Below are 21,775 nucleotides of genomic sequence, written 5' to 3' on the forward strand. Positions count from 1 at the left end.
GTCTCAATCCTCTTTAGTTACTGGGCTAAGACAGAAGCAATGAAGCAGCACCATATCTGCCATGAGAGCATCACAGATTCTCAGACAAGGACTGGCAGCCATTTTGATTCTGACCAGAGCTTTTCTGCAGCTTTCTGTGCACATTTCCTACCTCCATTACCTAATTCTCACCATCCCATTCCAAGACTGCTGAAGAAAAAAACAACCACAACAGAGACCACTTACAGCTGCATGTCTTCGACCTTCATTCCTGTCAGCTGCCAGCCATTCCAGAGCTCGTTTCACTTCAAACTCCACATACTCAGCTGTGAAGGTGTCACCAGCCATGGCGAGCCTCCCGATAGCCTTGGAGGCCATTTCCATGACAACGGGGTCATTGGATGGCAGGAGGTTCCTCAGGTAGTTGGCAAACCTGCCGATGCGGGTGGCGTTACCTCCTTCAACACCAATGAGGCTTGCTGGAGGGAAAGAGAGCAATGCTGTAGGTTTTCCCTCAGTCAGTGAGGCAGACACATCCCCGCACGAGAGTTACTATTCCCTATCCATTCCTAAAAGGTTCCCATTAGCTCCTCCTAACCTGCAAACCCATAGGAAAAAAAAAATAATCATCAAGCAACAGGAAAGGGCCACAATTCTTTCAAGCCTGGACTTGTTAAGCGGCAAGGAAAATTCATGCAGCAGCTTCACAGGTTTTCCCCACTTTTTAATTTAAAATGAGAGAAAAAAAAATATCCACCCTGGGATCAGAGACCCATTCCCAATAGAAAGGCATCCACCCACATGCAACTACTATGGCCGGTCTGCTTGAGTAGAGAAGTCAAAGACTGAATGGACCAAGGAAATAGCTCTCAGCCCTAGAGATGGTCTCTCCTGGCCAAGGTGGAGGCAGGTAGCAGTGTGGCAGAAGCTTCCACTGCCAGTGCCTGGGTTGTAGATAAAGAGACCATCAGTGTCCAGGGTTGTCAAGCCAACACCTTTCAACAACACTAAATTCACAGAAACAACTTTAAAGTGATAGTGTCAACTTAAAATCAGGTGTTGTCAACAAAGACTTATTTAGCTAAGGGACTTTTGCTCTCTTGAAACATGTTGGAACTGGATGATCATGTCTGTGAGCCTAAACCATAAACATCTCCTATTTGGTTATTAAAGAAGTAACTGCTACAATACAAGCTACTTGTTTGGAAGGCAAAATGTGTATGCAAGCTGATATCCCCATGAGTCAAAATGCAGGCAGCTCTGCCTGCCACAGTGAAAACACAACAAGAGCAATGATGGAGCAGCTGAGCAGAATCAAAGCAGAAGGGATGTGAGCCCCTCCCAGCATGGAAGCTGCTGTTACTGAGCCAGGTAAATTTAAATAAAAAGAATCAATCTCCTCTGACAGAAGAGAATAGAGAAAGTCAACCCACCCTGCTACATATAAATGGACAGCACAAACTGTTCTCAGCTGAGCTCAAGAACAGAATTTTCACATGCTCAGCACTCACATTTCATTCTCAACTCCCAGAAGTGCTCAGGCCCCATTAAGCCCCAGGTTTCCAGCAGCTTTCAGCACTCAGCAGCTCCCATGCTGACACTTAAAAGACAGATTTTCAGAGCCCAGCAGGCAGCACACACCCAGTACTGAGCAGTGACCCCAATTATAAAAGTCCATTATTTCTGAAAATCTGTCCCTGAAGATAGATGTGTGAAGAGAAAACTCACCAGAGCCATTAAGCACTTTCACTCACCTATAGCCAGAATGCCACCCTTCCTTTCATTTGCATCAGAGCTAGAGACCAGCTCAAATATGTGATGGTTCAGCTGATCATAAAACCTGGTAGATTCTTCCTGACTCATCTGTAAAAGGAAAAAGTTCAAATCAGCTTTTAGCATTCTTTCTTCCCTTCCTGCCCTCAAAACCTCCATGAAGATGATGCTTCTTAGATCACTTAGAAAGAAATTAAATCAACCACACATTAGAAGCACAACACTGTCTCTCTTATTTGTGCTCTGTGTCAAGTTTATTTAATCTGGTGCTTGACCATCCAACTGTATCTTCAACTCACTCACACCTCCTACCTGCTGGGACAAAGGTAAGCTCCCTGCCATGCTCCATCTCCTTACTAAGATCAGCTTCCATATTCCCAAAGTCTCCACCCCCAAAGTTCCTAGCCAGTGCTCTTAGACCCACGGGAGAAACACGGATGAATTATCTGACGTGCAGCACTCACTTCACGGAGCTCCATGGTGACATAATGCTGCAGGTCCTTGGCAGCTTTTGCCCTTGTCTCTTCACTGCGACTCTTCAATCCATTGGCAAATTGCTGGAGAATGGACACAGTGCCCGACATGATGGCGGTAGGCTGGGGCTCGGGGGCATCAAGTCCTGCAAGTTCTTCAGAGAGAGACTTTTTGTTACTACTTTCAGCTCTAGAAATCTCTGAGCTTCTTTCTTAACGCTGCCTCGGCTGTTTCCAAAACACACATCCCATTGCATGCAAGGATGCTGTGCCAGGAGAGCATAAAATTACAATGACTGTATTCCTCAGGCCTGACAACCCTGTGACAAAAGTGTATCACCACACAGCATCTTGACCTCCAGCCCATTTTGCTCTCAAGTTCCTCAAATACCAATATATGCTTCAGTAGGTCAGGTGCCCGACCCCGTGGTGATCTAATTCTAAACCAAGGGTAATGCAATAGCTGAAAAACAGCCCAGTCTGATTAGAGTTTACAATTACCCTGCAATAAGTAAGTCCAATCATTGCCATAATTATATAATTATTACATTTGACTCCTCCTTGAACATTTCCACCCAAGTTTCTCCACAGAAATCCCAGTGTTTGCCAACAGAAGGAAAACTCAGCACTCAGGGCCTGGCAAGTGTTACATCCTCCAGTTGGTATTTAGAGATGGGAAATCTACTTATAGCAACACCCATCACTGCAACAGGATGCTCACTATAACAACACACACCCGAACTTTCTAATGGGTCTTTCTTCGCACGGAAAACATTTGAAAGGGGCTTGAACCCCCCGATTTTCAGATTACATAAACCCAACCCCAGTACTTGACAGAAGGGCCCGCAGAGACACAGGACACCAAAACTTCAGCTCCTGCTTCCCCAAAATATCCCCACACGGTCACAAAGATCCACCGAGATCACAGCGTCAGGCGGCTTCGGGGGCTCCCCCGCGGCTGGGGGCCGGGAGAGGCTCCCCCGGAGGACGGGAGCAGCCCGGGGCCGCGGCCCCGCCGCTGCCGGCCGGGGAGGCTCCGGCACAGCCGGGAAGGAGCCGGCAGGCCCGAGGCCGCGGGGCTTCCCGCCGCTCCGCAGGCCGGGAGGGACGGGGAGATGAGGGAGGGCGAGGCGGGCACGGCCGCTGGGCCTCCGGCCACGGCGCCGCGGGGGCTGCGGGCCCGGGCGGGGCGGGCCCGAGGAGCCCACGGGAGCGCCGGTGCCGCTGACAGGGCGCGGGGAGGGGAGGGCGATGCTGAGGGACGCGACGCTGAGGGACGCTCCGCAGCCGCACTCACCGCAGCCGCCGCCGCCGCCCCGGCCGCCGCTCCGCGCCCTCCCCGCCCCCGCGGCTGCCGGGCCGGCCAGCAGCCTGGCCAATCGCCTCCCGGAACGGCCTTGATAGGCACCGCCTCTGGCCAATAGAGAAAGAGTAAAAGAGAGGGGAGCGCTCGTAGCTCCGCCCCTGCTCCCGAGGAACCCCACGGAGAGACCCTCGCCTCCCGACCAATCAGCAAGCCAGCCGGGAGCGAGTGGCAGTGCCTCTGGCCAATGAAAAGAGTGCCTGTGCTTGATTGGTGAGAATTCCGCTCTAGGCCCGCCTCCCAGGCCTGGGCTGGCTTCCGCCCTCCCGTCAGGCCTGCGCGCGGTGTGCGCCGCTGAGGCGGGTCCGGCTGCGGGACAGGCCCGGGCGGCCCCGGCTGCCCCCGCACGGCATCGCGCTGCTGGGCCGCGCCTCGGAGCCCCCTCTCGCAGCCGCGCGGGGCGACCCTGCACCGTCTAATGTTCACACCGGGCGCCGGGAGGTGCGGGTCTCCTCGCTCGGTACGCAACCCCCGGCGGAACCCCCTGCGGGAGGCCGCGGGGCAGGCGGGGACGGGCCGGAGCGGCCGCGGTGCGCGGGGGCGGGCGGGTGAGGGCGGCGGCGCCTCCTCCTCTGCCTCCTCCGCCTCCTCCCCGGCGGTCCCGCCAGCCCCGGGCCGGTCCCGTTAGCCCCGGGCCGCTCCCTCTAGCCCCGCGGCCCTTCCCCTTCCAGGCGCTGCTGCGGTGAGACGGGGCGAGCATGGGGCCGGGAGACCTGGTGCAGAAGATCAGCATCAGCGCCGAGAGCTGCCGGGGGAGCGAGAGGAACGGCTCCGGCGCCGCGCTGCCCGGCGCTGAGGGGGCGGCCCCCGGCACCTGGAGGCAGAAGTGCGCGGCCTACGTGCTGGCGCTCAGACCTTGGAGCTTCAGCGCCTCCCTCACCCCCGTGGCCCTCGGCAGCGCCCTGGCGTACCGGGCCGAGGGAGCGCTGGACCCAGGGCTGTTGGTGGGAAGTGCCGTGACCGTCCTGGCTGTGCACGGAGCCGGCAACTTGGTGAATACCTACTACGACTTCTCCAAAGGCATCGATCACAAGAAGAGTGATGACAGGACTTTGGTGGACCAGATTTTGGAGCCTCAGGACGTGGTCCGGTTTGGAGTCTTCCTTTATACCGTGGGCTGTATCTGTGCTGCTGGGCTCTACACTGTCTCGACGCTCAAGCTGGAGCACCTGGCCCTGATTTACTTTGGAGGACTTTCCAGTTCTTTCCTTTATACTGGAGGTAAGCACTGTATCCTATTTTCTGTGAATCTGAATGTAGACATGACAGGATTAGGTGATTTGTCAAGGGTTTCTACAAGACACGAGTTAACTGCCATAAAAATATTTGGTGGCATTTCCTGGAGTACTGATAGGTGAACTTGTATTCTTAGCCATTGATTGTTGTGGGAAGGTGTGGAAAGAGGCAAGTTCTTCAGTTTGAAAGTGGTGTTAAGACATTGTTGGTGTCATTTACTTCAGATGTTGCTCAGAACTCTTGCTGAAACTTCTCCTGATGTGTAGGTCGTGTACCTTGGCAGCACATCCTGTGTTCTCTTGGTGTAAGCTGCTACCTTGTTTTGAAATGTTGAGTTGTTATTCTCTAGGTGGGGAGTTTCACTGCGTAGGCAGAACAGTTTGGGTTTGTTCTTAATAACAGAAGGATGTTTTTATTGCCTTCCTGTCTTGAGTAGGTACAAACGTAACTATTAGGAAAAGAAGAATCAAACTCAGTTTTGAACTGTCAAGCTTTCAGTTTCCTTGAAATAAACTTGTCAGTTTTGTGTTCTGTTCTGATCATTTTATATATTTCCTTAGGACCAGGTTCTAGTATGTGTGATCTCACTGGAGAGTACCTTATTTCTATAGATTTCTGCAGAAATTGGTACTTCTAGATGTGAGGTTGCGTGTTAGAACCTGGCCCTTAGTTTCTGTTACATCGACTGGAGAAATTCAGAAGCTGCATTTCCCTTATTGTCATTGGAAAAAGGAGCAAATTTGCTGCTCAGCCACAGCTGTGTGGGCAGTGGTCCTTTTACAACCTTTCTGTGGGAAGGGCTGACCTGTTACCTTACCCGTTCTCTTCTGTCATTTGAGTTGTTTGATGATGCTTCATTTTATTCTTGTGTCTTGCCACAGGAATTGGATTTAAATATGTTGCCCTTGGAGACGTGGTGATCCTGATCACCTTTGGGCCCCTGGCTGTCATGTTTGCCCATGCTGTGCAGGTTGGTTATCTGTCTGTCTCACCACTGCTCTACGCTGTCCCACTCGCCCTCAGTACTGAGGCCATCCTGCACAGCAACAACACACGGGACATGGAGTCTGACCGGCAGGCGGGTATTGTCACCCTGGCTATCCTCATCGGCCCTGCCTTCTCTTATGTTCTCTACACCCTGCTGCTCTTCTTGCCCTACCTGATTTTCTGTGTGCTGGCCACACGCTACACCATCAGCATGGCACTGCCCCTCCTCACCATCCCCATGGCTTTCTCCCTGGAGAGGCAGTTCCGGAGTCAGAGCTTCAACAAAATTCCTCAGCGGACAGCCAAGCTCAACCTGCTCCTGGGGCTTTTCTACGTCTTTGGTATTACACTGGCACCAGCTGGAGCTCTGCCCAAACTGTAACCAGGGCTGCAGTCGGGCCTCACCGCTCGGTGTTAATGGTAATTAGCAGTGGTTGTTGTGGGTAGATGACCCGTCCTGGACAGTGGGAAGAATGGAGAGACCAGCTTGAGCTCTCGAGTGTATGTGAGTGTTGTCATTTCTCTCCCGGTCAGCTTGTACAAGGGACTTAAAAACAATTATTGTCAGTTCCTCTGAAGGGGTGAACTGTGCAGCTTTGCAATGTGAGGACAAGGAAACATCTGAAGAACCTCATCCTTCTGCCATTGAATTCTTTCACTGTCAGTGAAAGTAGGACTGAGCCTCAGATCCAAACTCTTTGTTCCCTTCACAATCACAGCCGTTGCTCTTATGACTCCTGTTCTTGCCATGGTCAAGGAGTTCAGTGGCTCCTGTGTGGTAAACAGAAAACACTGCCAAATGTTGAGCATCACAGTGGTGTAGGTGCTGTTCCTTCACTCCCTGGTGAGCAGAGTTCATCTTCATCTGTTGAATGTTTTAATTATTTTTTTTTCCTAGCCAAATTTTGAACTTTTATTTCTAAGCCCCATGAAATGCACTAAATACTAATTCATTAAATATTGCTTCTGCTTGGTCCTTATAGGCTAGAAATGTCAAAGTTATGTGTCTCTGTGCCATGTTGGTGCTAAAATGGAGCACGAATAGCCCACTGCACACACCTGAAGCCAAAACCAGTACATTTATATTCTGCCATGAAAGGTGAAGCTGTAAATGGAAACCATACAACTGAAAAGCCCTCAAGAAAAACAAGCAGTTCACATTTCTGCATTTGCTTAGAATTTAATCTCTGAAATAACAGTCTTGGAGTTAAGGGGGAGCACTGGATATGGATTAATGGCTATGTGAGTAGAAGAACAGATTTTTAGTTTGAAAAAAAATATTTTTTCAGTTGTCACTATTTAGAGGCCCTCGGTGTTATAGTAAATGTTATATTTTAAGAAGATCAGTTGAGCAAAGGAGAAGGATGCAGGGTTAGAAAAAAGGTTCAAGATTATTGCATTGCCTCTGCATAAAAATTAGGACTGGAAACAGGAAGAAACCATTTTTGTTAACAAGACTTTTTTTCTGGTAAGAGTCCAGAGTTTGTGTGACTGAATTACATGTAACTGTTGTTAGGTCTGAAGTTCACCTTTTTTTCTCCTCTTACACCTCACAGTGTTGATTTGTTTTCTCCTGCAGATCTTGCCACTTGGTATTCTTGTGGCCATTTGGAGAGCTGATTGTTTCAGTAATTACGCAGCAGTGTGAAAAACATCCCAAACACAGCTGGGAGAAGTGTGACTTTGGGTGCAAAGATGAATTTGTCCCCTGTTGCTCAGTGGCAATTGAATTCTGTCTGTCTTGGAGAAAAAGTGTTCCTTTCCAGTGTTCAGGGTTTTGGTGGAAAAATTGTTTACAGGAGTACTGAAAAGGAATTGGTCCAGGTGATGAACTAGAGCTTCTGGTGCCTGGAGCACAGTCTTACTTTTGAACCAAACAGTAGTGAAGGGCTTTTAAACATGAGCAATAAACTAGCACTAAACTAGCCTGGTGTTATCCTGCATCTGCCATAGGTAAGTTCTGACCTTGTGGTGTTCATCTGAAAGTGCTGAGTGTAAGGTTAGTGGAGTGTACTGACAGTAGTAAAGCTTACAAGATTACTTGGTATAGATAGTTAAGTGACTGTTTTTATGGCTTCATGCTGAAAGGATTCTTTGCAGGTCTATTTTATAAGGCACAGTTTCATCTTTTACTAACATGGGGCAAATGATCTCTCTACTCTGACTAGGCACAAGGTGAGATAGACATCAGCAACTGTGTGCTGCTTTCTGCAGAAAAATACTTGTTTAGATTAGAAGCATGAGGAGAAAGTGCAAAAGTTCAGCTCAGCTGGATGGACAGAGATATCCAGAAGTTTTTGGAAACTGTTTTCAATATAGACATACACAACACAGGATTTACTGTTAACTTCTTTGTGGACCTACAGAATAAAGAAGAGCCTGGCTCTGAGACCCACTCCATTTTTCTGCAAGGCAAAAGCTTGTCTAGCAGTGTGGTCTGAGGTGGTGAATCTGTGAGCCTTGCAGCTGGGGATATGTGGGTTTATGAGGTTAATCCCAGCATGGCTTTGTTACTACCTTTGGTAGGAGTTGTGTGCTTTATTTTATTATAGCTTGTTCCTGTATATTCATCAGTTTAAAATAATGAATAGTTATCTTTTTCTACTCCTTTTACATAAACCAGAGTACTCAAGCTAAATTCCTTAAAGTAACTAATACTTGGCTCGTATCTTTGATATCTGTAATTGTAACAGTGAAAGATCTAGGATATGATAATTGGTGGAGTCATTTTCTATTTACTAGCAGGGAAGAGCCCCCTATGTAGGATGTCTGCTTACTGCTGGAAAGGACTAGTGCTTTTTGTTACAGAGATGAAGGAAGAGGTCATTAGTACATATATGTGTTTGTAGAACACTTTTCAAGGTGGGGGGGATTAAAAGCATTTTAATAGTAAGAATTAGATTAAAATTTAGTAATTTCTTACTAGCAGATGCTGGTTGCCTCCAATTCCCTGTTTGTGAAAAGCATTATCATTCCATGTTGTTAAGGATATTGATATTAAGTAAGAGATACTTCACCATGACTTTGAGGAAGTAATTTAAGTTCTCTGTGTCTCAGAAAACAGCAATTTTTTGCCTACCTCACAGGGACGCTGAGCCAACTTCATTGTCAGAGAGATTTGAAAGTAAAAAGTGCTTTATCTCTGTGTGCTTTTCAAAAAGCAAGTTAGTGCTACAACACATTTTAGTTAGGAACTAACCTAACAGGTGACTTAACCAATGTAAGTAGACCAAAATAATCTCTACATAGATGTTGAGTGGTAAGAGACGTTCCTTTATTGGTTAGTTTTGTGATGAGGATGCTGGGTCTCTTTCCCTACACCCCTCATCCCTGTCCCTTGCTGCTTTCCCTGAATATGAACTTTTTAAACATCTTTCAGGTCTCTCTGGGTGATCTGTGTTGCAATGTGATGAGTCTACCCTGGCAGATAAACAGATCTGTAGCCCATCTGTTAATGTGTGCTAAAGCACCTCCTGGCATTTCTTCTTATCCAATAAAACATCTGACTGTTACTCTGTTTATTATGCTGTGTTTGATTATTTTGTATCACTCCAGTTGTATTTTTGCACATATATTAGAGCACGTTCTGGGAAGGAGGGTCCTTGTCTGCCATCTTTATAGGGTTAGTGTGTGAAAGATTGTGCTTTCTTGTGTGTATGAAACATAATCCTGTCCTTCCATGTCATTGGGTGACAAGTTCAGTAGCAGTGATCATCTCGTGCTAATGGCAGACTTCAGAGTAGTTTCAGTATTTTCATCAATGAGCAGAATTTTCTTTGATGCAGTTTTCTGTGCCATGTACTGTTCAGCATTTGCAAGAAGGTTTCAGCTGAACTTTTAATCTTTTCTAATAAAGATGGACTTTTTCATCCTCACCTGTGTTGTCTGCAATCCTTCCAATGCCATGGTCTCTGCTTCTGACTTCTAATGATTTTATTTACTCCATGGGCTGTGACAGCATAATGCCTCCCCTGTGTGTATCATAAATTAACCTAAAGCACAGTTTGAAATTTTCCTCTTGGCCACCAGTGCAGTCTACTATAGAAATGCATCTGCAGTTAGCTTAAGGAGACTAAGAAGTCTTGTCTTCCTTGCTTTTTGGCTCTCTGTTTTTTTTCATATATGGTTAAAGTGGTTTGAACAGTCTGGAAAGACCTCTTGGCTGTGCTACTTCTCTTGTCTGTGATGCACATAGCAGAAAACAGGTATAAAGAGGATTTGATGTGTGAGGGATTTGTGAATCATCATGATTTCAGTTTTTGCTTCTAGCTTAAAATCCATCTGAATAGGAGAGAATGAGAAAAGTTCCTGCAGTAAAGCTTAGTGACTATAAACTATTATGGAGCTAACGTTTTTATCTGCAACATTATCTTACTATCATTGTCTACTTTGAAGGGATTTCCTGTTCAGGCTTGCAGGACATTCTATGATTCCAAGACAGCTAGGCTTTTTCAGCTTTTCAGAGCTGCAGAGTGAGCCCCAAGGTCATAGCATGTGGAGATAATTTTAGAGGATAAAATGCAGAATAGCATGGCATCCAGATACACAGGGGCAGTACTCAAGATTCCTCACCAAAAAAATGTCATAAAGCTGGTTTTCTGAATCTGCAGAAACCAGGACGCTGAGTGTCCTCTAGCAAGGCAGCATGCTGGGTGCTTTGTTTCTACTGTAATTGTTCTGCACTTGCTCTTGAAGCGCATTCTAGTGCTTTGTCCTGGTAGTAGACAGAGACTATTAGCCAGCTTCAACTCACGTTAAAGAAAGTGGACCTCTAACAGAAAAATGCTTAGAGATCTGAAATTCATCCAGCACTGGACACCTTTTTGTCTGGTGCCTGTCTAGGTGCAGGCTGGAATTCTGATGATCTGCAGATGGCAGCATTACTCTTCCATCGCTGCTGCAGCTCCCCGTGGTACCTGTGCCCTAGGCTGAGAGACCCTCTGCCAGGCAGACAAGGGCCACTGCAGAGCTCTGGGATGGTCCTGATAGCTTTGACTTTGTTCCACAGACTTAAAAACCGACTCCCCATGAGAAGAGGGGTGGGCCAGATTCAGGAATTCCTGAGGTTGATCCAGAGTGCTAGGTCCACTTTTTATTGAGTGGCAATACATTTTATGCAGCAGCTGTAGTGTTATTGGAGGATGAAGGAGGGGTGTCCTCTTGTATTTATAATTTTAAGGTTGTTCAGACTCAGGTCTGACCAATGGGTCAGCACATCCTTACTTGTGAAGATGGTTTTTTTACAGCCATGGCAGCTAGGAGTTTTGGGGGTGTTTTTCCCCTCTTCAGCCAGTGGTTCAAAAACCTTTAGGACAATGGAGAAGGGAGACTTCAAATTACCTCATTTTTTGTCTCTTCAGGAATTCGTATTAACTGTGTTTGCAAGATTTTTAGTGTTTGTCTGGTTGTACCTCACTGGGTCTCCTCCTCTGTAAAGGAACTTGGAAGGCAAATGGCTGCAGATTAATTTCTACTGTGCAGATTATGTCTTGCACAGATGCTTCTGGCTCAGACAGGTAATGGCAGAAGCAGGCATTTGAAGAAACCAGTCAGCTCAATCTTACATTTTTAAATACTTTGCTGATGGCTGAATTCTGGTCACATGCTGAGGGCTGAGCTTTCAGAAGAGTGTTGGCAAGCTGTGCATCATGGGGAGCACAGTCGTGGGGAAAAAATGCAGCCTCTGCACACTATGAGATGTAGTTCTCTTCAGTCAATTGGTTTTAATACTCACATCTTGAATCACTGCTGGAAAATCTTGATACTTTTATTGTGTTTTTAGGAGCTTGATCAATATTCTTCCCATTTCTTGGGTGAGTAGACTGAGTCACTGCTGCTTAATCAAGGACATGCTCCTTAGAGGAGCATACATAACTTTGCAATCTCTAAAATACATAAACATATTTAACAAAAAATTCTTAAGGCAAGTGTTGCTGGAAAGAAATAGTCTCCTGAAAATGTGTTAATTGCAAATAGAAATTTGATTGTAGATTAGCACAACAAAAAACAAAAGACAGCACTGCACAATGAAATGCCTGACAGGTGTCTTTATACAGAGGGGAAAAAAAAAGAATAAGTCCAGTTCAAAATGTTTGACTGCTTGCTTGATCATGTTCACCTTACCAAAGGTGTGCAAGTTCACTACCAAATTACCTTGTTATGTATGCTCCTCTAAGAACATAACTTGTTCTCCTTTCCAGTCTGGTACCTTAATAACTAGGCCTTTCCCTTCACATAATGGTTTATCTTTTAAGTCACTGGTACATTATTTTTATTTAAATCACCTGTGGTTGCTTTATACTTGGGAGTTTTGTGCCTGCTGAATTACATATTGAAGGAATAAAATGCTGCTCTGGCTTTTTAGAGCTATTTTTCATTGGAAGGTGGAGCTAAAAATCTAGTCGAGCTAAAAATCTAGTCAAGCTAAAACCTATAGCTCCCAGAACTGCTGAAAAATTCCTAAGTTATAATAAATTTCAGCACAGCTGGTTTATTGCAGCTGTGTCTCTAAAGGAAACAGGCCCAGCATTGGACAGAATAAAGCCCTGGCTTTACTGTCTGAAATAAGACTTTTTGTGCTTGTATGTAACTCAGAGTAAGACTCAATGTAACTGGTTTGTCAAGTTTTCTTTTACACCTTCTTCTGCTGGTAACTCCTAAGATTGTATCCTCTATATTGTTGCCTTTCTATATAGTTACATTACAGGAAAGTCCGTGTTCTAATCCAGATGTTTCAGTGGCCTCATGGATTTCTCTGAATGAGAAATACTTGCAGGACATAGATCAGTATTCCTTTGGGGCCAACTGAGAGAGTGTGACATGCTTCAACATTCAAGTCTCACTGAGCTGAAGACTCAGTGGTATTATTCCCTTGGAAGGAAGCCTGTGCTTGGGCATTTGTCCCAGACTTCATGTGTGCACTGTCTTAGGAGAGAAATTCACACACTGGAGTTCACAACCTCTGCACATGAGAACCCAAATGTTTTTTAAAAACAGAACAAATCCAAATAAAACTTTAACTCCTGACTGTCCTCGGCTGACTTCTCATCAAGCTGCCAAGGCCAGCATGGTTTGAAGAATTAAAAATCTATGCCACCATTCTGCTGCTTTCTCAAGAAAACAACACGAAGGAGAATCTGCTCATGAATCAGGTGGCTCTGCCAATAATGAATCAAGATGAACGTGCCGTCTGAGAGATGTGCTATACAGGCAGTGTGTCAGGGAGCAAGGAAAGCAGTGAGAACCTCATTAAAACACAGGATCTGGCACGCTGCTCTAAGAGCTTGAAAGTGCTGAGAGCTCAGCAACAGCAGAGGCTGGGCTCTGCCTCCTACAGTCTGACTCTTGGTCTGCACCTTTTTGGATGTGTTGTCCTAGGCTAGGCTAGTACTGGGCAACTTTGCTGTTCTGGTAGTGATTTTAGGTGCTCATTGAGGTGGGCGATCCTGACAGCTGCTCTTTGTTCTAGTGCTAGATCAGTGACCAGTTTGTTAACTGGGAGATGCTGAATAGCCCAGCAATTTTAACAAAGGCTGGAGTCATCTTTCCTCCTTTTAGGGTAGGATGGAAAGTTCTTCTAGGCAGTGGTTGAATGTATGTGTAAGACAGTGCCTTGTCACTGGTTTAGCACAAAGAATTCAGACGCTGCATGTTTTCAGGTGTCTCAGTAAACCAAAAAAGAAGGCCTGAATGGGCTTAGTGGTGGTAAAGGAGTGAACTGAATGCCTGTTCCATATAAGGGCCAAATTCAGGCAATTTCCATCTCACACAGTGTTTACAAATAAGGTTGTGGAACTGCCTCACACTGTGGGAATAAGCAGTTTCTAAGATTTTGACCTAATGGAAAGAGGTTCTAATAAAACATCTCCCAGTCTTGTTAGCTATTGTCCCAGGGGTTGATGAAATTACTTCAGATAGATTATAAATTACTTTATCCAGTCAATGAAAATAAAGGAGAGGTTGAAAATAACATGCTAGACATTCAAGTGCTTTTTTTGTGTGTCCTAGAGCTCAATAAAGCCCTAAGACTATACTTGGTGCTGTGCCATACCATTCTTCCTCTAGTCTTTTCTTCTTCCTTAAATTAGGTCTTAAGTAGAACTTAATTAGCCATCCAGAAACACAAAGCTTCCTCCCCAGTGCTGTGCTGTTGGCTTTCTGTAAAGTTCCTTTCTGCATTAATTCACTGCATCATCCCTGCTTCTGCAAACCTTTGAAACTGAGGCTTCCAGGAAAAGGTGGAACATGTATTTGCACATGGATAGGGAGAGGCAGATTGAGGGGGAATTTAAAGGGACCTGGAGAGGAAAATTACATTTTAATGAACTTCAGAAGCTGAAATCCTGTCTTTGTGCCAAAATATTTATCTTTTTCCCCCACTACCTCAAAAGGCAGGATTCATATGCTGTTTTGTGAGCAATAGTGGGTCAGCACAGCACACAGCGCTTCCCTGCCTTTGTCCTCCTTTCAGCAGTCATAGCCTAAATTCCAAGATCTGTGTCCCAAATTACCTAGTTTTCAAGGTCATTGAATCCCAGGGTTTTAACTTGTTCAAATGCAAGAGAAGGGATGAGCTGGGGAAGCTGAAGATAAACTCTTCCAGGTTTTTAATGGTTCTGTAGGACCCCTGCAGAAGAAGTGGATACACAGAAATTCAGGAGTTCTAGAGAAAAAATAAATCTGTTTTATGTAGGGAATTTTAGCATTTTTATATAGTGTTGCTTCATCCATAGATATTCAGCATTTTTCCAAAGATGATGGTGTGACTCTTGTGACCGAAGAGCCTGGGAACTGAAGAAGGGAGGTATCTCACTCCATTGTGTGCTCTTTGCATGTATTTGTCTACTGGTCTACTCCTTGTCTTCTGCAGAACTATGTCTTGGGAAGCCATGAAGTAGGAAATTGATCTGTTCCCAGTGTATATGTAGAGGAGTCTCCCATTTTGAACAATGTTCGTGGCCAGAAACAGCCAAGTCCTAAATTTTTCTTCCCTTTCTGCCACTTCTGATGAGTGGGTACACAGGAGAGGCAACAGCACCAGAGTGTTTATGCTTTCAGTCAGTCAGGAAAGGTTGAATGCATGTACATATGTGAAAGTGATGCACATTGAGACTTAACTCATATCCAGATGGTGAAGAAATGCATCTGAGTAATGTAGGGGTCCTTAATGTCTCCTGAGGATTGAGGCATAAAAAGAACAGTATCAATCTCTCCAGCAAGCTAACCCACAGGAGAAAAAAAACCCTGGATGTTTTCTAGAAATCTGTATGCTTTTTGTGTGTGGGAGAGAATGTGTGTTGCATTCTGACTTGTGTAAAAAAAAAAAAAGAAGAAGAAAAAGTTACAGGGAACAAACATTTTCAGCATTTACTTCAGCAAGGCTTTGCACTTCCTAGGGAAAACTGAATTTGATATAGAATCTTTCTTTTACACTCAAAACCTGACTAGCTGAGTCACCACTCCCCTGCTAACATTTTTTTGGGGAAAAACTGAAATTCTGTGAGGCCTTGTCTATGTATGGGGAAGAGACAGGGAATTGTCTGAATCCCAGGGTGTGCAATAGAAATATCTATCCTGTGATGGGAATAATGGAAGTAGACTATCCAATTGTCATCTGCCAAACGAGCTTTAACAATAAAATTGACCCGAGTTGTCAGACAATGTTGGTGCATGTAGGAGCATTTTTGGAACTTGTACAGCTTTGAATAGTTTGTCTGAAATACTAGCATAAAGCATCTTGGGGATGGGGCTGACATTGATAGAAAGGGCCACCATCAAATGGTGCCAATCCAGGTGTGTATGTCAGAAGCTGCCTCCTGTCACAGGAGAGCTGTTTACAATACTAGCACAGGAGTTTGTAAGATGTCAGTGGCCACACACAGTCTGTGCCCCGTTTTTTGTCTTTCATCTAAAACAGCTGTCCAAAAAGCCTGTTCCAGCAGGCACTGCTTCCCTTTTACTGGGGTGACAGCCCACAAGGACAGGAAAGGACATGCGAATGCTGGGAGCTTTGAACTCTGCACGTGATACCTGTCTGTAACAGATGCAGACAGCTGCATTATTCTGTGTCCTTGTGGTAATAAATCAGTCTGGCTCCTTGATCAGATCAGGGACCAGCCAGAGAAGGAGTCCTTTACGATAACAAAGCTGATGTGGGTGGGCACAGAAGTAAAGGCATAAAGATGGTGGCATTGCCTTGTGGAGCTCTAATGCTCTTATAATGCATTTCCAGAGGCTGTTCCTGGCTGCAGTTTTACAGTTGACAGCTGAATCAGAGATGGAAATGAAAGAGTTTCATTATTAACTCCTAGCACTTCAATTTGCTATAAATTGTTCCAGTCACTGCCAAATGAGTGACAGTAAAGAAAGTCCCCTGGCTTGTTGCCTAGCCCATGAATATAATTTCAGCCAAAGCTCACTGTAGACATCCTGGATGGACAGAACAGCTTGTAGATGTGGTTGCAGGGCAGGACTAAAATGAACTGGAAGAGCTGTACATGGGGAACCAAGAATGGAAACAGAATAGGGCTGAGGGCAGAGCTTCATACAGTCCTTGACCTGGAAGAGCTGCCTAGAACTTGCTGGGATGTGTCAGAAGTCCTGCTGATCACTGGGGAGCTGACTAGCAGTAATCCACTCCGCTCAGCCCCTGTCCCTGATGCCCTGTTACCTCACTGCATCACCTAGTGTTAGTGCCTGTGCTTTGTCCTGGAGTAGAGCTCTGTGGCTGATGCTGCAGCTTATTGCTTCACCAAGTGGGATTCTGTGCTTGCTAGAGTTCAAGGTTGGGCTATAAAAAACTGTTCCAGTCGGAAATCTGCCATAAAACTAGTTGCAGGTGAATAGATGTATTTACCAGGCTGCAGGCAGAAATGAGCCCAGCCACTGATAAAGGAGAAAGTCTTGGCTTCTGACAGATTTTTTGGTTTATTTTCAGTATAACCTTAAAAAGTCTCCATATTTTTCTCATGCAGGCTGTGAGCACATTTATTAGGGATTCTTTTTACCTAATGTAGTGCATATCTTTTTTGTCTGGGGTGAATTGGAAAAAACCCAGCAAAATGTCATTCATGAGACAGCACTGGTGTGTGAGAGGATCAGACAAGATCCCTGGCTGCTCAAAAGGTGTAGTTAATAAAATGGAAAATCATCTGCATACAGTAAGCCTTATCCACATTAACAAACCAGTGGGTTTTATTTATCTCTCGGAACCACAAGGGTTGAATTTTCTTTTTGCAGTTCTCCTTGTGCTGCCACAACCAGTTCAGGTACCTGGAAGGTAACATTTTTTCCGGTTGTCCATGATCTTTATTCCTCTTTTGGCACCAATCTGTGACCAAGTGAGTCTAGTGTCTCATTCAGAAATGAGCAGTTCCTGGAGGATGCTTTTTTTTTTCCAGAGAGACATTCCTTCTCCTTATTAATTGGTAGAGTCCTGAGATGAAACATTCAGTGGTTGTTGGTAGCAGTAATACTCCCAAGAAGACACCAGATATAATCTGGACTATTCACTTCCTTAGCTCCTGTGAAGTGATTCTTACACACCGTTCCTGACTTGGCTCCTAATTTTTTGTTTCTTTGTTTGTTTAAGACTAGATTTAAACTCATCAGTGTTTTCTGTTGAGACAGGGATAGTGTGTTTGACTTGCTCTCTGCCTTTTGTTCTGCATTTGTGAAGATGTTTTACAGGAGTTAGCTGTGTTCCACTGTATGTACAAGCTCCTCTGTGCTGCTGCCAAACTCTTCACAGTCCTTGAGAGATTATTTTGTGATTTAATGTGGGTTCTCTTTAAAGAATAGGACGCCACCCCAATCCCCAGGCCTTCCTGCTAATGCTATTGCCTTTCAATGCCATAATATTGGAAAAAGATGACAACACAGCAGCAATACTGCCTAGACAACTTATCTTCTAAGTACTTCACGGTGGGCTGCCAAGTCTAGGCTGGAGAGGTGTTTATCCGGCTCTGTGTAGACAGGAGCAGACTCCTGCATACAAGCTAGCCAGCCAGCACCCTTCAGCACCCTTCAGAGAATGGACTTCATCATCCTTTGTGTTTGTGGAAGTTGTGAGCTGCTGTTTTACAGCAGTTGAGAGGAAGTCATATCCCACTCTCTATTCCAGGGAGTAACACAAGATAGAAACTGATCTATCAATGCCTGACTTCCCTGTATCTGCAACATTCTCTTTTTTTTTTTCCTCCTGTGATGATTTGCAAATTGTTACTTGTCCTTTGCAGGCAATGTGGAGCCTGCATGGGATCATGGGATAAAAGACTTATCAGGCACCTTCCCGAAGGAGTAAACTGACATCACAACTTTTCAGGGATTAGGAATCCAATTATCTGGACAAGCAGCCATCAGATTGAAATACCCCTTCTAACCTCTTATTGCTTAGTATTCCAAACCTATACCATCTCCCTGCACTGGAAGTTTCAGAAGTCACCTAATAAAAAACATTAGAATTACCCTTAAATAGCGTCCATAAAGGCTTTTATTATCTAGTGATAATTCCATCTCTGAGCCTGTCTTAAGCACTTTCTGGATCCAGATGAGCCAAAGAGAGCTGGTGGCTGTAAAAGACTTCACTTCCTTACAAGCCTTCCAGGGCGAGGCAGGGAGCTTGTGGGACTAACTGCAGTTCCTAGGAGGAGACTTTCCTCTTTCCTCACCACTGTTTCACGTTTGATTCACAGAACTCACCACTGCATGACAGGACTGATTTATCTTCAAGAACAAAACTGAATACAGGGTTGCAGATGCCAATAATAAGCAGCTGCTTCATTAGATTGATATTAGTGAGCATATGAATAAGCACTTGCCTCGCAAGGTTTAAAATTATTATTGAGTCAAGAAGAGTTTTGCCTCCACAGTTTAGCACAACAGAAGCAGTCAGCACTCATCAGTAGCAACATGTAATAGCCAGAGTGAACATCTCTTTCTGCAATGGATGAGAGAGATTATTTTGGTCTATTAATCCCCTTTTGACTGCATACAACAGAAGAACAGATGCCCTCAGCAACTATCTATTGTCTACAGCAACCTACTGGTTTCTGTTTACAGAAGAAGTGTGTGGTGCCCTGGGTTTCCTGTTTGTTGGGTGAGCTACAGATAGATGGATAAGAAGATTTACACGTGTAATCCAGTGGAACAGTATAATGTAGAACCAGCAAGAGAACATTTGGGAGATTGAGGATACAAGTAAGGGAATGAGAGTGTAAAATGACAGAAAGCACATCTGTTTCATAACAGAGGGCTTGCGTCTGGCAGGCTGCTATTTAAGTATCTGCCTTCCCTGTAGATTTCTGCAGAAAATTCTGTATGAGCCAGACTTCCACTCCTGGACCAAGAGTTGGTAACCAAAGAGATCAGAAAAGCTTCAGAGTGCAAAATCCCAGCGTGCTGTGGGAATGTTTCCTTCTACCTGTTTGGCCTGACAGTGGGAGAGACATGGTGGGAGCCACTGGAACAGAAGAACTGTGTGTCACAGATGATTCCCTTCAACACCACTGCTTGTGATTCCTCTCCATGTGCAGCCTTACAGAACTTGTTCTAGAGCTGAGAAGAGTTTCATGCTGGATTTACCACTTTTTCATTTTGGCCTTACACATTTTTTCCCAGGTTTTCACTTTCTTAGCCCATTGAGTCAGACAACGCCCATCTTTCCCCTTGCTGAGGGACTGAAGGGCAGCACTCCCACTGCAGGCAATGAAGAAAAGTATCAAAGTCAGAAGCATTTCAGGACGAGTAATGGGGAGAATTTGGGTTGAATTGTGGAGGTCCTTTGCAAGCACTATACAGCTTCTATTAATTTCAAATGGAGCACCTCCAGGAAACAAACACCCTCTGAAACGTTGCTTTCTTTGAGTTTTTAGAACGACACAGAGGTGTGCATTTGTTTGTGAAACAGAAAATATTAGTGCAACAGGCAGTGTACAGTGAGTTGTTTCTTTACCTTCCCACTGCTTGTTCTCTGTAGCAGAGTGGTACACAAGTGGGAAGTTTCCCACCAAAGGAGTTAGGAACATACACAGTTTGTTCTCCGGGTTTTGAGCACAGAGATCACATTGTTTTTTATTAGTTTAATGTATGTTGAAGTCTACAAATAAAGGCTGGGAACCAGGTGGAACAGATGAGATGTGACTAAGTTCTTGGATGATTGATAATGAGCAGGGACTGGAAAATCAATTGTGTTAATTCCTGGCTTGTCACTGGGTTGGAGACTTAATGAGAAAATCCGTCTAACTTAATGGTATTTACACATTATACAGGCTGTGATAAAATTGTCTTCAGGCACTGCTTGGCATTACAATTTGAGATTATTGTAGATCCAGAGTCAGGTACAGAAATCTACAACCACAAAAACTCTGTTCACAAACAGCTGACACGTGATGACACAGGCCAGCTAGGAGGACATTAGAGAAAACAGGCAGCATTTTTTGCTTCTTGTACTGCACACTGAAGAACTTACTGGTGGGGCTGTGACATTGGTGTGTGATGATTCACATTGTGTGTGATGATTCACATTGTGTGTGGTGCTGTGCTTGTGATGAAGAATCCTTCCCTCCAGGGGTTTTGAAGCATTTTGTAGACAGCAGGGAGGCTGTGCAGTGGGTACTAGATAGCTGTTTAAAACATTTGAAAGGCTTGAGCCCCCACCTTCCTTCAAGTTAGGGAACAGTCTGCAGTTATGCTCACTGAGCGTGAAGAGTTAGTGCCAGACCTGCAGTAGTATTATGGCACTGAGGGGGAGCCAGTGGTGCTAGCTCCTGTACACTGACCTGCCAAAAAAGGCAGGTAGGAAAGCAACAGATGGTAGTTGGACTTCTGCAGAAATCAGTGAAACTGTGAGTAGGGCCTCTGCAGAGCAGAGCACACAGGTACTGCTGGAATGAGTGGGGAATGCTGGTCTGGATCATGACTGACAGAAAAGCGAATCCATCTCCCCAGCTGCCTCCTGTCTGCCAGGAGTTAATCCAGCTGAGACAGCATCAGAATAATTGATGGTGTATTGCTGAATAAGTCATCCATAAACCTTGTGTACTCAGAACACCTGCATCCTTCTTTCTTGTCTTGTCAACCTCCCTCTCCTTGTTGTTGTGCTTCATATGCCCTCCCGTCCTCCAATCCACATTTAAGTGTGCTGAGTGCTTAAAATCCCAGCAGCTCCCAGGGCTGTCAAAAGGGGAATAAAGGGAGATGCTGTAAAGAGTGACACTAAATTTGGTGGTTTCTCTCTCAAGATGCGGTGCAGGTTCTTTTCTTTCCATCAAAATGTATCAAGGTCTCAGTTGTATTGGAAAGGTTTTTTAAGAGAATTATTAAAAATTCCCCATTCTGACAGGCAGACAACTACAGGGAAGAGAGTCAGAGGAACAGGCTAGACCTCAAATGCCCCCCGATCTGAACTCCTCCGATTCTGGAACTGCCTAGATAGCCTCTCTAGCCTAGAGGTCCTAATTTGCAAATCTAAATATTTTTAGGAGAATTGGTCAGGACAAATCCTGGTTATCTCCTCTAGGTTGTGTTGTCCTCAGGTTTTCTACAAGGGGCCTTAAACTTGTAACACATGGGTTGACTAGTTCTGATTCTCTCCACTGGAATATTACAGCTCCCCTGCAGCCTCTCAGCTTTACTGCACATCTCCACTGAGCCAGCAGGGAAATTTAAGAGCAGTGGCTGAAGCAGCCTTCTCCAGGCCACACAGTGGATTGGAGCTGTTGCAGATATAAAACCAGGGAGTGAAACTCTTTGCTGGTCCTTCGTTTTTTTGTTTGTTGTTCACTTCATGGAGGAGGGAATATGGACTTAGAGGTAGGGAGAGCAATAAAGGATCATTCTTTGCCAAAAGGCACTGAGAAATCTCTAAGCCAAAAGGAGTTTGCCACTACACTACTCCTGTTCCTTGGGACTCCTCACAGAGGGAGCAGCTGTCCAGAGATGCTTTGGACGTGTGTCCAAGATGATT

General features: G+C 45.1%; 3 protein-coding genes across 5 annotated transcripts in view; 2 read left to right on the plus strand and 1 right to left on the minus strand.

Moving 5' to 3' along the window:
- MTOR (mechanistic target of rapamycin kinase) overlaps nt 1-3,562 on the minus strand; it is a 64,648-nt gene extending 61,086 nt beyond the window's left edge. For both annotated transcript variants that reach the window (XM_051637324.1, XM_051637323.1), the window contains exons 1-4: nt 3,523-3,562; nt 2,217-2,380; nt 1,734-1,842; nt 226-458 (exon numbers count right to left, since the gene is read on the minus strand). In XM_051637324.1, coding sequence (XP_051493284.1) covers nt 226-458; nt 1,734-1,842; nt 2,217-2,336 — 462 coding nt within the window. In that variant the 5' untranslated portion in view covers nt 2,337-2,380; nt 3,523-3,562. The remainder of the gene's footprint in view (nt 1-225; nt 459-1,733; nt 1,843-2,216; nt 2,381-3,522) is intronic.
- A 300-nt stretch (nt 3,563-3,862) lies between these two features.
- Nucleotides 3,863-9,686, plus strand: UBIAD1 (UbiA prenyltransferase domain containing 1). 2 transcript variants are annotated; one of them, XM_051637332.1, is made up of 3 exons: nt 3,863-4,048; nt 4,260-4,809; nt 5,706-9,686. In XM_051637332.1, exons 2-3 carry the CDS (start codon nt 4,287-4,289, stop codon nt 6,191-6,193), a joined length of 1,011 nt encoding a protein of 336 aa, XP_051493292.1. In that variant the 5' UTR covers nt 3,863-4,048; nt 4,260-4,286; the 3' UTR covers nt 6,194-9,686. The 2 variants fall into 2 exon arrangements, with proteins under 2 accessions (XP_051493292.1, XP_051493291.1); XM_051637331.1 differs by having other exon boundaries at nt 3,863-4,809.
- DISP3 (dispatched RND transporter family member 3) overlaps nt 4,757-21,775 on the plus strand; it is a 134,199-nt gene continuing 117,180 nt past the window's right edge. The window contains exon 1 of the mRNA XM_051637325.1: nt 4,757-4,809. The gene's annotated coding sequence lies outside the window, so the exon portion shown is untranslated. The remainder of the gene's footprint in view (nt 4,810-21,775) is intronic.

Source organism: Apus apus, chromosome 20 (genome assembly GCF_020740795.1).
Source record: "Apus apus isolate bApuApu2 chromosome 20, bApuApu2.pri.cur, whole genome shotgun sequence".
NCBI classification, from domain to species: domain Eukaryota; kingdom Metazoa; phylum Chordata; class Aves; order Apodiformes; family Apodidae; genus Apus; species Apus apus.

Excerpts from the sequence above, each read along its gene's own strand:
- UBIAD1 (XM_051637331.1), top strand. The coding sequence starts at position 4,287 with ATGGGGCCGGGAGACCTGGTGCAGAAGATCAGCATCAGCGCCGAGAGC. Across the intron at positions 4,810-5,705 it reads TTCTTTCCTTTATACTGGAG|GAATTGGATTTAAATATGTT; the intron begins GTAAGCACTGTA and ends GTCTTGCCACAG.